This window comes from Momordica charantia, assembly GCF_013281855.1.
Source record: "Momordica charantia cultivar OHB3-1 chromosome 11 unlocalized genomic scaffold, Mcharantia_2.0 BLBB01000011.1, whole genome shotgun sequence".
Lineage (NCBI taxonomy): Eukaryota > Viridiplantae > Streptophyta > Magnoliopsida > Cucurbitales > Cucurbitaceae > Momordica > Momordica charantia.
In genome coordinates this window covers 23156880-23172703 of record NW_028275159.1, presented here as the reverse complement: position 1 = coordinate 23172703, position 15824 = coordinate 23156880, and the positions used below count along the sequence as shown (strand labels likewise).

The following is a 15824-nucleotide window of genomic DNA, read 5'->3' as shown; positions in this document are numbered from 1 at the left end:
CTGAGAACTATTGATTATTTCAGATAGGAATTAGTACTTTCTTTTTTTTTTTTTTCCTTTTTTAGACAGATTAGTACTTTCTTTATACACGATGGATTCATATTACAAAATTTATATTTTTGTCTTAAAATACCTCTCTTAAAAATAGAACCCATATGTATTTTATCATTATATCCTTTCTTCCGTTTCTTCCTACATTTTACCAATATATATATAATTGTTGTTAAGACATGGAAATTCAAAATGAAAAAATGGTTGATTTGCGGATTTACATTTTAAATCTCTAATAGGCACCTTTTCATTCTCCTAAAAAACTTCCAAATATTTAGTTATCTAATCCTCTTCTTCATTTGTCTTTTTTTTCCTCTCGTGTTTCAGGTACGTCGTCTCCTTGTCTTCTTAGTGTTCTTCGTTTTCTGTCGTTACCATCTCCGACAGCCTATTTCCGATTCGCTCGCTTTTCACCATTATTTTTGGTAGCCCGTTTTATGCTATTTATGTTTTAAATATTTTATGTTTGTTTTTTATTTCTAATTTTCGATATTTGATTTTGGGTATTTAAAAAGCATTCAATGGTAACGTCTATATATTTAATTATGTATATTTACTATGTTTGTTAATTTTAAAGGGATATAGTCGTATATACTTTATAGTTCATATATAAGTTATAGTTTATAGACATAGTTCATAGTCGAATTGGAAATTGTTTTCTTTTGAATTTGAATGGATATCATTCATCATTTGCCGGACTCATTGGTATACGTGGGAGGAAGACTTGTTTTCCTGCATGTTGGCCAGATGTGATTTCTGCATAAATGACGTTCTTCTGAAATTTCCGACAAACCATTCTAGTTCCATTACATAGACCATTAGATGGATCTAAGTTTCTTAAAAGTATGATCGGACAATTTATTTTTAGTATCAATTTGTGAGGAGGAATACCATTGGGCAATAATGAATTGAGAAATTCTTCTTGATAGTAACTATGTGTGTCATCAATTGTCTCGTCAAAACTCATGAACTCTTCTATGTTTCCAAGAAATAGGCGAATCATTTTATTGTTGATCTCATCAACATACTCATTTGTGGTCGAAAGAATCGCTCTATTTGTTATATATTCAGCTGACATTGCATTTTGTGGGAGATCAGGATAAACAATATTTAGTAATTTTAATACTGAATCTTCATGACCTTCATCTATAATGGCAATATCTTTTGGTAGGCGAACATAGTCTTCAACTATTGATGGTTCAGTTCCATTCCCAATCTTTAATAAATACTCTGCAAATTGGTAGTCATTCTGAGCTCGCATATTTTTTTTCAACTGTAATTTTTCCATTTGCTTCCAAAGGTATGACTTTACCAAGCTTTCATGAACGGTTTGTTGTCGTGTCGCCCGTGGGACAACGGGAAGTACTTGTCGGAAATCCCCTCCAAAGACAATAACCTTTCCACCAAATGGTTTTGAATTTTCCATTATATCTTGAAATGTTCTATCAACAGCTTCTATTGTTACCTTTTTTGCCCTAGGTGCTTCATCCCAAATAATGAGTTTTGCTTGTCTAACCAACTCTGCCCTATTACTCTGCTTAGAAATATTGCACATAGATGATTCATTTGCCTGTAGTGGTATATTAAATCTAGAATGAGCGGTTCGTCCTCCTGGCATTATCGAAGCAGCAACACCTGATGTTGCTGTTGCAATTGCTATCATGTTTCTTGATCTTACATTTGCTAGCAATGAACGATATAAAAAAGTTTTCCCCGTTCCTCCTGGTCCATCGACGAAAAATACGCCACTTTTATTATTATTGATTCTATCCATTATTATATCAAATGCAATTTTTTGTTCTTCATTTAACTTTGATGATGCTTCAATATCTTCATCTGGGACCTCGACTGATTGCTCATCCAATACATCTTTCATATACTTTCTATTACCATCATATGACTTATCTTTGATTTCTGGTAAATCATACATGGTAATTTCTTTGCCCATGGACTCCAAGAATAATTTTATATCTCGTAAAGTACGCTGCATTTGATAATCCAAATTTTCTGGGTCTTCTTTTTTATAATCTTCTGATAATACTTGAAAATAATCCTCCCATAATTTCCTCACATCCACAGGTTCACAGTATACTAATAATGTTGCAAAAAGCCTTCGAAAAGAATACGACATCTCAAATGATACTGCTTCATTCAAACAGTCTAGCACACTTTGGTCGAACTCTAAAAGTCTTTTTTCTTGTGCAGCCCCTTTAAAGGTCGACATTCTTTTTCCATTTACAATCAATAAGTACTCAAATGATGTCGGCCCCCTAACATGGTTTAGTAGTAAACGCAAGTAATATCTTTCTCCTTCTCTTGGGTTTGCTCCTACAATGCGCGATATAACCACTCCTTTTTTTCCTTTCCTTCCACATTCGTAGTTGCTTATCCCATACATAATGTTCAGGAAATTCTTTATATAAAAAATTACGGGCAGTCTCATATTTGTGACACATGTTAAAGAACTATGTTAACATAGTCTTGGAGACATGATCCCAATGAATTAGTTTCTTCAAATTCTGATTTTCCCAATAAGAAACACACTGCATATTTGGAAGGTGAAGTTGTAAGTTTATCACTGGAGGAGATATTTCATTCAATCTAAAATCATAAATTCTCCATAAGGCCTCTTGCGCAGATACTCATCTTGCATCTTGGTAATCTCTTATTTCATCAATACTTTTATGATCACTATCATGCGATATATAAACTGCCACCCTATCATGTCCTTTGTAAATATATTTGTACAAATATTTAACAGCTTTCAACCCTGAACATATTTCTACATTAATGTGACAGTTGTATCTCAAAAGTAGGTACGGATTATAAGGGACCACCCATTGATTATCAAAAGTCTTCTTCCTTAGCGTTACCTTCAAATTTTTGAAATTTAATATTAATCGAAATATATTATTTGAATATTAATTTTACTAACTTAATTACTACCCTAAGCAATATATTATCAATAATTAAACTTAAAATTATAAATAAATGCTATAATTATAAATACCTGGTTTCCATTGTCTCTCCTCCTATATATTGGGTATGCATCCTTTCCTTGAAGTGTCTTTCCAGAAAACTGTCTTGGGTAATGAAATTTACATTTTCCATTGATCATGCAAGGACATTTTTTATTATTTTCCCCGCAAGGTCCATGGAGCATGTGCTTCACAACAATATTGTGGAGAGCAGGATTTGCTTGGCTATCTGGAATTTCTGCCTGGACATAGTTGTCATATTGGTCAGCATTGGTGATCTTGTAACCATTTTTCAATATTACCAACATATGCATGTGTGGAAGACATCGCTTTTGAAATTCAATTACATATACAAAAGCTGCCACTTTTCCAAAAATTTCTTTGTGTAGAATTTGGTCTTTTAAGTCCATTAATTTTCCTCTGAAAACCCTTGTAGTCAGATCTGGTCTATCTTGAGAATGTTGTCCTTCCATTAGTTGTTCTTTTATTTCCTTCCAATCAGCATTGCAGGTCATAGTTATGAAAAGATCTGGCTTTCCAAAATGTTGTACTAAAGTCATAGCATCTAAATATCGACGTCGCATATCTCTTGGACCTCCAATAAATGTCGAAGGAAGAACGATACGTTTTCCAACTTTATCTCCCCTTATTTCCCCTGCATTTACAGTATCAACAATCCCTTGATATAACTCAAATCGAATGTGTGATTGTTGTGTCTTATGGAAATCAAGTCTTGTTGTTTCAAGCTTTATGTACATATCAACAACATATTGTTGGAAAAGTCGGCCAGCTCGAAGCAACATTGATGGAGTAGTTCGACGTATTTCTAGCTTGTAACAATAATATTCCCTACAGGAAACCTTAGGGGACCGACCCTTTGAAATTCCTACAAAGATTAAAAAGTATATATATATTATAGTATGAATAATTGAATGCTCATAAATTTTAATTAACATATGTCATTAAATTTAAATTTCAAAGTGAACATACCTTGATTTAGGGTTTGATATTTTCAATGCTATTAATTTGAGGAGTGTTGGATGTTCCTTCTATGGAATTTTTGTAGACACCATTGTCATGATTTGGCCTAGCATTTCTTTTAATGTTTTGATTCCAACCAGCCTCTCCATGTGGAAAAAGTAAAGGATATTGAAGTGAATCATAACAGCTGAAATAATGTTGTATTCTATGTCTTTTTCCTTAATGTGCATGTACTACAATATCTCTCTTAAATGGAATATTGTTATTATTTCCTTCAATCCAAATAGCAGCAACTTGATCCATTCCATGTAAGTTATAGACACGTTGATCGACTTGTACATCGGTAGCAATATGAATATGAGCATCTTCAATTGATGGGAGATCTTGTAGGCTTCGGAAAACTTGGGCATATGGATTTTCTCTTAAAATTTTCACAATTTTTTCAGTAATCTTTTCACTCAGCCCAATATCTCCTAGTCTATCCATTCGATTTTGGATTTCGTTCATGGTATCATAAAAATATAGCTGAAAGAATATGGGCTTCTCCTCAGGTAATAGACTTGGGAGGTCATGATATATCTGTCCTTGTACTCTAAACGTGTATACTCCTTTATGCGAAGAAGCTAGATCTTTATCTAAATTTACCCCAAATGATGTGAAAGAAAAAATACTATTATAAGCACAGATGTTCTTTCTAAATAAAATTCCTTCCTCAGATTGTGAGATAAATAAATATTTTAGCTCATCAGGCATTGCAGTTTCGGTAAGATGTACCTAAGCAGTAAAGAAGTATTTACGAATAAAAATTTAATTATCTAATAAATACAACATACAATACCTTTTAAAAAGATTTTAGCGTAATAGAAATTTATACCTGACCATTAAAGCAACAAAATGTTGGAGTTTCATGATCAAATTTGATTGCTCCACAAAATTTACATGGGGGTATCTTTTTAAGCTTGTGTATTGGAGAATGAAATGGTTCATACAAAATTTGTCCTGTTTAATATTAGAATACGAACATTAGTATATGTAAAACTAATGGTAATAAAAGAGATATTGAAATATGATAGTCATAAGATGGAATGATATAATTTTACCTTGTATTTCATCTGTTATATTTTGTGTGGCTATACTGAAATCATGTTTACTCTGAATACGACGTGTACTTCCTTCTTGAAGTTTTCTTTTTTTCCTTGATTGCACAGACAATTCAATCACTTTTCTTCTTTCTTCTTGAGAGAGTGTAGAGTATGTTTTCCTTTTTCTATCACCATCCATGTTTTCCTACTAAAATGATAACAAAGGCAAGTAAAATTAAAATAAAGGCCAAATTATAATTTAGTTTTCCACTTAGTGAGTTTAATATTTTTGGTTCCCTAATAATAATTGACTTACTTTTGTATTTTTATATCATTTTGTTTTAAGGTTCAAACAATTTAATTTGTTGCGATTACCTTAATCCCTCCTTCCTTTATTTTATGAAAGTCAATTCTTGTAAAGTTCCATCTTTTTTAAACAATTATGAAAATAAAGATGTAAATCTATAGGCATTAATGCTCATCGGAATAGTTACAATTTTAATTTAACCAAAAATTTAATTTCAATTTAGTTTGTTATATTTATGTGTTATTTTGTTTTCAGTTCAAACCAATGAAATAATAACATGACGGTTTTAATATTTAGGGCATAGGGGCGAGATGAAGAGTTACACTAAATAAAGAGAAAATAAAGTGCAATGAGTAGGGTGCACAACCAGGTTGACACAACTAAACCAATTTTTGTGGTTGGTTTGCAGTTTGTTTCAATTTATTATAATTTTGTATGTAAAATATTTACTTTGATTTTAGTTTGAAGTTGAAAAATAGAACTTCATGAAATTAACTATATATAAATATAAAGTTAAATTCTCTAGTGTATTAGTTTTTTCTTTTTTTTTTTGAGAAATTCTCTAGTGTATTATGATATATAAAAATACAGGATTCAAATTGCAAATTTGATATTATACTTTCAACCTATAAACTATGTTTAGATTATTTCAAGAAGTTAAATTGATGTATGAATAAATTTTGTCAATAATATAAATAAAGAGAACATAAAATTTTAAATTGAAAAAAAAAATTAAGCAGGACATGAGAGGAGAAGACAGAAGGAAGAGGGTGAAGGAAATGAATAAGTAAAGAAATAAAAAGGGGAAAAAATCTGTTGGAAAAAAATAAATTCTCTTTTCATTTATTACAGTTTTTTAAAATCTCCTTACCTGAAATATTCTAAAATTGAATTGAATATTCAAATTATTTGACTTTTTTTCTAGACTTCTTTTTCGATTATGAGTCATTTAATTATTTTGTCGATTTATTTGTTTTGAAATGACAATAAATGAAATGCTATATTACGCAATTAGTTAATGTGATGACTAAAACTCTGGTATGATTTAGTTTTAAGTACATAATTTAAGCAAAAACAATTCTTAAGTTTTAAATTACCGAGATTGTAGTAAAAAAAAAATACCGAGATTAAATATATTAAAATTTGAATAAACTTTTATATTGGTTATAAAAAAATAAATAATCAATATAACTAAATAATTAATATTATTCAATTACGATTTAGATTAAAATGCATAAATTATTATAGTTTAGACCATATATTTTTTTAATTAAATTAATATTTTTTGGTTCTGTTTAGTAATTTACTCAATTTTTTATAGTTTAATCGATCTTAGTTTAATATTGCAAAAACATATGTCAAAAATTTTAAATAATATATAGATTATAATGGAAAAGATATTAATTACAATATATTTTTAAAAAATTAGTTACTCATTTTTTTGTTGTCAGATTGTAAGGAAAAAAAGAAAAATATTGATAAAGATTTGTTCAATCCTAAGATTGTTTTTATAAAAGAATATATACTTATTTAATGTTATTTTTTGTCTACGAAGGAAAAAATGACATTTTAAAATAAAGTAAATTTGTAATTTTAAAATACTAAGTATCCTTATAAATTAAAATTTAAAAAATAATCCTCTCCTTGTGGGTTTGATGATTCTTGCACATTTTATAATTTAATTTGCTACCGTTTGCAATTAAAATAAACAAAAATATTTTCTTCTATTAGATAGCTAAATTTTTTTTTTTGGTATTTTATGTTTAAATTTGATGGAGATCAATACTAAAAGAGAGAAAATAAAGTGCAATGAGTAGTGGTGCACAGCAAAATGGACACAACTAAACCGATTTTTGTGGTTTGGTTGGTTTGCAGTTTGGTTCAATTTGTTATAATTTTGTAAGTAGAATATTTACTTATTGAAAAAATAGAACTTCATAAAAATTAACTATATATAAAGTTTAAATTCTCTAGTATACTACGTTATAGAAAAATACAGCATTCAGGATTCAAATGGTAAATTTGATATTATACTTGAACATATAAACCATGTTTATATTATTTCAATAAATTAAATTAATCGATGAATAAATTTTGTCAATCATATAAATAAAGAGAAAATAAAATATTAAATTAAAAAAATAATAATTAAGCAGGGACGTGAGAGGAGAATAGAGAAGGAAGGGGAAAGGAAAGGAAAGCAAGAAGTAAATAAATGAAAGAGAAAGAATCGATTTAAAAAAAAATTAGATGAACTATTTTTCATTATTACAGTTATTTAACATTTCTTTATTAAGTTCTCTAAGGTTGGTTTGCAATTTGTTTCAATTTATTATAATTTTGTAAGTAAAATATTTACTTTGATTTTAGTTTGAAGTTGAAAAATAGAACTTCATGAAATTAACTATATATAAATATAAAGTTAAATTCTTACTGTATTATTAATTTTTTTTTTTTGGGAAATTCTCTAGTGTATTATGATATATAAAAATACAGGATTCAAATTGCAAATTTGATATTATACTTTCAACATATAAACTATGATTAGATTATTTCAAGATGTTAAATTGATGTATGAATAAATTTTGTCAATCACATAAATAAAGAGAACATAAAATTTTAAATTGAAAAAAAAAATTAAACAAGGACATGAGAGGAGAAGACAGATGGAAGAGGGGGAATGAAATGAATAAGTAAAGAAATAAAAAGGGGAAAAATCCGTTGGAAAAAAATAAATTGACTCTTTTTTATTATTACAGTTTTTTAAAATTTCCTTACCTGAAATATTCTAAAATTAAATCGAATGTTAAAATCATTCGACTTATTTGAAATATTCTAAAATTGAATTGAATATTGAAATCATTTCACTTTTTTTTTTCTAGATTTGGTTAGGTTTTTTTTTATTATGAGTTATTTAATTATTTTGTCTATTTACTTGTTTGAAATGAATGCAAATAAATGAGATGTTATATTAGGCAATTAGTTAACGTGATGACTAAAATTATGGCATGATTTAATTTGAAGTACATAATTTGCAAAAACAATTCTTAAATTTTAAATCACCGACATTAAATATATCAAAATTTGAATATACTTTTATATTGGTTAGAAAAAATAAATTATCAATATAGCTAAATAATTTTAATATTATTCAATTAGCCATTAAATTTAAATGCATAAACTATTATAGTTTAGACCATATTTTTAAAACTTAAATTAATATATTTTTGTTATGTTTAGTTATTTACTCAATTTTTATAGTTTAATCGATTTTATTTTAATATTTTAAAAATATATGGCAAAGATTTTAAATAATATATAGATTATAATGGAATAGATATTAAAGATATTGAATTGAAAGTACAATTTTTTTTTTAAATTACTGCATGAATTAACTTTTTATTTAATTCTTCTCTTCTCGTGTGGTAAAGAAAAAAGAAAAGGAAAAAAAAAATTATATTTTAATATTTATTGATAAAGATTTGTTGTTGTTTTTATAAAAGAATATATATCTTAGTTGATGTTATTTTTTTGTCTACCAGCCACGAGAAAAAATAACATTTTTAAAATTCAATTAAGATTACTTTTATAAAAAAAATAGTAATAAACATTTTGTATATTATATATTAAATTAGAATTTGAGAGGTGGTGGGTAGAGTTAATTAAGGTAAACGAAATCATCATTCAAACTTTCTATATTAATTCTTGTTTTTTTCTATTTACAAATCTTCTAAAACCAGCTGTATGCACCCACGGATTTTCAAAAAACCTTGTGCCCACACGGAAAATTTGAAAATTAGGATTTTCTATTTTACAAAAATCTTTATATTTCTTCATTATCCTAGGGTTAGCCTCCTCTTTCCTCATCTACTTTTTCAATCGTTTTTAGAATTTGTCCCTTCATCTTCTCTTCCTCTCTTCTTTCTCTACCATTATTTTCACAAACAATTTGTTCTTTCATCTTCTTCATCTATCTCTATGTTGGCTCCATGGCTGCTACAATCTGTCTTCCTTAAAGAACCGTTAAAAGTACAGTGAATTAATAGTTATGTTCTTTTAATGTTATTTCCGTTTCAACTTCAACCTCTACTTATTATGTCTTCTCATATTTTACCTGTTTTAATACTTCATTGAGATTACATCACCTTTTTAATATCTATTATTATGGTTAATGACATTTTGAATGTTTTATTTTAATAATACATAATTGAAATGAATAGAATAATACATAATTGTTATTTTGTTGGAGTACTTACCGATGTCTTTCAATGACTATATTTGTCTTTCAATGACTGTATTTGACGAAGAATAATCAACCTTTGCCTATTTTTCATAAATAGAGATTATATTTTAAACAACAAAAAAATAAAGTAAATTTGCAATTTTAAAATACTAAGCATCCTTATAAATTAAAAAAAAAAAGTAATCCTCTCTTTGTGGGCTTGAAGATTCTTACACATTTTATAATTTAATTTGCTACTGTTTGCAATTAAAATAAACAAAAATATTTTCTTCAATAGCTTAATTTTATTATTATTATTATTTTTTGGTATTTTATGTTTAAGTTTGATTTGTAACTATATACGGCCTAAAAATTGATTCATAATTTTAAATATATTAGACATCTAAACATGAACTTGTTAGATATAATAATAATATATCACTTTTGGTTTTTTTTTCTACCACCTAATAAACATAGGTGATAAAGAACCATGGAAAATTATATCTGAAATTCAAATCCGAATTTTTTTAGCATAGATTAACTAATTTCAAAAAAAAAAAAAAGCTTTCAAAAGAAAATAAAAGAGATGAAGATTATCGTACCTTATGATTGGAAGAATGTGTTTTTTATAGAACTTTAATAGGATTGAATCATTTGGGAGAGTAGAACTGGGGAGTTCATGTCCTTTTTTAGAATGGAAGCATTTGGAAAGGTAGAATTGAAAGTTTATGTCTTTTTATAATGGTGGACAATAAATTTGGGTAATAATTGAATTTAATTAAACCGTTATTTTTTTTATCATGGTTAATATGTAAGTTACAAAATGAATTTTTATGTTGAAAGTTACAAATTAATGGCAAAAAACTGTAATTGTTACAACTTTATATTTATATTTGAAATTTACAATTATATGGTTAATTGTGATATATTATTCCTCAATGTTATTTAAAAAAATACTTATAAAAAATATTATTTTTACATAAATTAATTTTAGTCTTATGTATTTTTTATTGGGTTTATAAGAAAATTGTTTAATTTTATTAAATCCAACCATGTCTTTTTGGAATTTATCTCTTGATATGTAAAGTATTCCTATCCAACGTTATATAATTGCCGACATATTATTTTGTTCTAATATTTTAAAAATATTATGTTACATACTTAATTATTGCGTTTTTTCGATTCGATGATGACCATCTTACACCTACGCTACTAAAACTCAATATTAAAGCTTAGCTTAATTACTTTGATTTGATTGATTTTTAAAATTCTACTTGTTTTTTAAAATTTATATATTTAATAGTGGTTAAAAGATAAAATTAAGATGGTCAAAAACAAAAATTAAGTATAAGTTCATTTTACAATAAAAATATAATTTCATTTCATTTCTTTCTTTTAACTTTTTTTATAGAACCAAAATAAGGCATAGAACAAGGTGGGACGTGCAAGTGGAAGCTATTGGCTGAAACTAAAACTATTACACACAATTGGATTATGATTTATGAGTAGTGTGTGAAGGATTTTTGTGAGAAATGAAGCGAATTTAGGGAACTTAAATATGCGGTTTACAAAATGAAGAAAGGTGGAGCTCACGATCTAAGAGAGCGAATTTAGTCACTCGATTTTATGGCTTTTTTCATAAATATTCATTTAATATATTCTTCCGGAATTGAAAATTTTTTAATTTGGTCAATACAATAAATAATAACAAAATTTTATTTTAATAATCTATTTCATTTTTTTGCTTTGTTTGCTTTATTTTTGTTTAATGCAAAATAATGTTATAACAGGAGTTCTAGAAACAATTGAAAGCATGGTAAGATATTCCATTGCATTTGAATTGAAAAAACATAAAACTTCAAACTATGAAAGAAATCAACAACGACATTGTAATATCATGACATGGATTCAAAATAAAATGTAAAATAACTTTCTCAAACAATCAACATCTAATTTTTTCCCGTTACTTTTGCACGCTTATTCTTCTCTTGGGTTTCAATTGTCTTTTTCTCGTCTTTATCTTGTTCATGTTTTTTGCCAGCCATTGAACCAACTGTGCAAATTTCTTGAACAATGATTTGTTTGCGTGCACGATCACTTTCTCCAGCTTTGTCCATCTTAACCAAAAAGTAGTATTTTTTATCTTCCGCAACTACCAAATTTCGATAATACTTACTTTTTTCTTTTTTTGGCATCCTGCAAAATAGAGATTAAAATTAGTTATTGCTTTTTTACTAAAAGAAATAATAAATTTCAACTTAAACAAATACCTTCAAATCATTGAAATATTCTGTTGCATTGCATCCAACTATGTAATCAGTAGCATCAAAAATAGTTATGTAGCCCTCTTCTTCACCATCAGATACAAGCATTCGCAATACGATTTTTCTTGTAAAAGTCGAATTCTCATTTTCACATTGCGTACAATGAGCTGTTGGGTTGTAGTTTACGGGATATAATCTCTCATTGCATGAATTGCATTTTTCAAACCATGGAGAATCTTTATTATGGATCTTTACTATTCTTCCAATAAAAGAACAATATTGATCTCATACTTTTCCTTTGATAACATCATCCATGCTTACTTCTTTTGCTTCCATCAATTTCTTTGACGGATATAAAAGATCCCTCAATTTCTTGTCTTCCGTAAGAGTATGCATCCTAAAGTTTATTGTCTTAAAATATTAAAATAAATATAATAATATATTTTAATACACATGAATAATTAGAATTATAACTCTACTAAAAAAGAACACAATTATAATTTTTAAAATACTTGCCTGCACTTCAATGTCTCAGTTTCATTCAACAATGGATTTATGGCAACTACACTAATATTTGAAGATGATATGCTAACCTCACCTGTAATTTTAAGTTGTAGTGTTTAGTTTATAGATTTGTGTTCACAACATTGAATTGCTTTACAAACAAATAAGTACCTTCAAATTGGTTAGGTCTGACATTTGTGATTAGAATCACGGTTTGTGTCTTGCCATTTTCTTCTAGATATTGCCCTTCATTTTCCGCTAAATCGTCCCACAGTGTCAATTTTATTGTATTCAGCCTATATATGTAATAAGAATAAGAAAAGATTAGGTAAATAGTATGTATCTAAATCATTTGAAATTTGTAATATACAATAGAAACTTACTTATTGTCCATAAGTAGAACTTCCCTTTTCTTTGAATAATTTCCATCACGAGTCTTTCTGAAAATTATAGGTTTTATTTGTACAACTCCACCTATCACATCTGAAAAAAAAAACATTATTTCAACTAATTAAATAATAAAATAATTATGACAATGTCTTTACAAAAATTTAGGTAGGTACCTATGCTCTGATAATCGAGAACCGATTCAAAATTGCAAAAATCTTGTTTCGTGAGAAAGAATGTTTCTCCTTCAATTTCTTTCACCTTGCTGTTTTGAGATAATGATATCTCAATTTTGGAATGAACATTCATGTATCTCACATCAATTGGTTTGATGTTTCCATCATTGATCGCATATGTTTTTCCCTTTTCCAACATGTCTCCAAACTTTTCAATCAAGTCGTTAAACAGATTGACTTGAATACAAACTCCCTGCATTGTGGAACATTATTATAGATAAGTGGGAGAGATCAAAAATTGGACGACAAAGACTAATTTGCTCAATAAAAAAATTACCTTTGTGTCGAGCACTATGAATTTCATGATTCTCAATGGTTCCCCTTTTCTGTTTGTCACATTTTGTATGTAAAATTTTCGAACAATGGTAACCGTAATTGTCCAACCCTTTTGAAAAGGCCTAAGGTCGTCAATCACCATATTCATCTTTGCAATCTAAGAATATTGATTTACCAAATTTGAGAATTTGAATTACCAAAAAGAGAGCTCCTCAATTACCAAATTCGGATATGGAAATTGTTAATTTAACCATATTTATACATTTTTTTCCATGTTTAATTAGTAACATAAAAGGAATTAAAAGGTCAATCTAATAAATTGCAATTATTTATAACTGAAAACGTATGAAATCATGGCTAGTGGCCACCGAATTTAATAAAGTAATAGGGAAGAAAAGTCCAAATCCAAATAAATGTCTTAATTTAACGTTTCCATTATAAATACGGAGTGAGGGTAAATCGGTAAAAATAATGAGGTGGCACGTAATAGTAACCATTAATGGCAATAATGTAATTAATCAAAAATATATAGGGGTATCATTGTCCAAAAATGTTTTTCAGAGATGCTATCTTTTTAATATATTATAGATTTATATTGTTGGGGGACGGCACAAACAGTCGTACATTGATCGGGTGCTAGACCAGCCTCACGCCCGACCCCACTAACAGTTCGAACGAGTGGAAGCACAAATTTAGTAGAAATTGCTAACCGCAAGTGTACGGGTCAAGTTTTAATATAGTTGGTAAGTAAATATCAATATCGTCCTCAGGATTGAGTTTCTAAATGTCTCAAGTACAATAGATATTTTTACCCCATTTTATTTAGAAAATCAAATTGTAATACGATTAAACCAAATTAACATAAATGATTAAAGAATGTAAATTCAATGGGAAGAACGATCTTAGGGAATAAATTTCACTGATTGAATCAATCAACCAATCATTTAATTAATCAAGATTGGACAGACTGTCAATTCTACAAGTCAAGAATTCTCAAATCTCAACTGCCTCCCCCGAGCCAAGCCAAATTAAATCACCTTATTAAATTATGAAATCAATATCTTTATCTAGTTTTCTAACAGGTAAAACTTTAATGAACAAGTCTCTTAACAACCTCTAAAGGAATTCTAAATCTCCCGATCTTAAAACCTCTCTAATTATGAATCTCAGTTCTCAACTCTCAACCACCTCTCTCGAGCGTAAGATTGTAAGTCTAAGATCAATTAATCTGTTGCCAGTAGATTAAAGGCATGAAGCAAAGAGAAACATAAATAGAATAAACAAATGCCTTCGATCAAGAAAATCAAACATTCAATCCATAAACGTCAATGGCTACATCAATCCCTAAGACAATGAAATTTAGCTACTCATGTTCATGATTAAACTAGCAAAATAAAAGAAAAGAGATAGCAAGTGAATCTGTCGCATTGATTGATTGTCCCCGACTCAATATCCACGATCGATCTTCAAAACCCGACTTCTTCATCGAGATACTCTGCAAATTTCACTCTGTGCTCCCTCTCCAATTGATCTGCGAAGGCTCTATTTTATAGAAAAATTCAGGATAGCGTTGAGACGCTAGGGCATCGTCTCAATGATGTACCCTAGAATGCTAGCAAAAACGAATCATGGCGTCGTAGCGTCAAGATGCTACGTATAACATTGAGATGTTACAACGCGAAGCGTCAATTGTCTCGCTTTTCATCGTAGCATTGAGACGCCTTGATGTAACGTTGAGACACTACTCTTACGAGTCATTTGGTTGAGCTTCATTATTTGAGCATTGAGATGCTCTGGTCGCGTCTCAACCCTACACCCTCGGGTCTTCTGGCTCTAAATCGTGTTGTAGGGTCTTCTCAACTTGCTCGGACTATGACCTTTCACTCTATTTGATCAATTCAATGTCCTGATTCTTCTTGATATCTTATTTCTACAAAATAACATTTATGCACGTGAATTTATCATAAAGAAACGGAAACTAGCAATTAATTCCACTATAATGATGATAAAATATAGCCATATCGAGGCTATCAACAAACCCACTCCCCTATCGATCCCAACCACGTGGCACGCGTGCCCTACTGCAACCCAATGGCCTAACCACTCATGACCACGTGGTAATATGTACATGGTCCAAGGTTGCTGCGGACCATTGGCCCACCCACTCGCGTGCCATACCCTGAGTAGCATGCACTCTACCACCACGGCTCGTTTGTCCACCCACCTGCGTGCCACACCTAGCATGGTGTGCACGCCTCTAATCCCACACTGTCCTTCTCCCAAGGATGCCCCTCGCGTAACAACCACACATAGCGTGAGAGTGTATTGACGTACCTCACCGGCATAAGCTCACCTTTTAGTGTATGTTGGAACCATTTGAACCATCTGATTCGTTTGATCTACCATTTTACGTTTCAACAAATATTATGTTAACACTCAGGTACGTTGTATGTGCTTTTGAAATGATTAAAATAATGCTCGCTAGTAAGCTTTTAAAATTATTCAATCCAAAATTAAAATAAATTTAGACCTAAAA

General features: G+C 29.0%; 1 protein-coding gene across 1 annotated transcript; it reads right to left on the bottom strand.

Annotated features, from left to right (window-relative positions):
* Positions 1-730: 730 nt before the first annotated feature.
* On the bottom strand, positions 731-2275 carry LOC111022374 (ATP-dependent DNA helicase PIF1-like). The gene has a single exon (XM_022299541.2). The coding sequence runs from the start codon at positions 2273-2275 to the stop codon at positions 731-733; it is 1545 nt and encodes a 514-aa protein (XP_022155233.2).
* Between the last annotated feature and the right edge of the window lie 13549 nt (positions 2276-15824).

Bases quoted from the DNA above. Each gene is read 5' to 3' on its own strand.
- LOC111022374 (XM_022299541.2), bottom strand. From the start codon at position 2,275: ATGTCGACCTTTAAAGGGGCTGCACAAGAAAAAAGACTTTTAGAGTTC.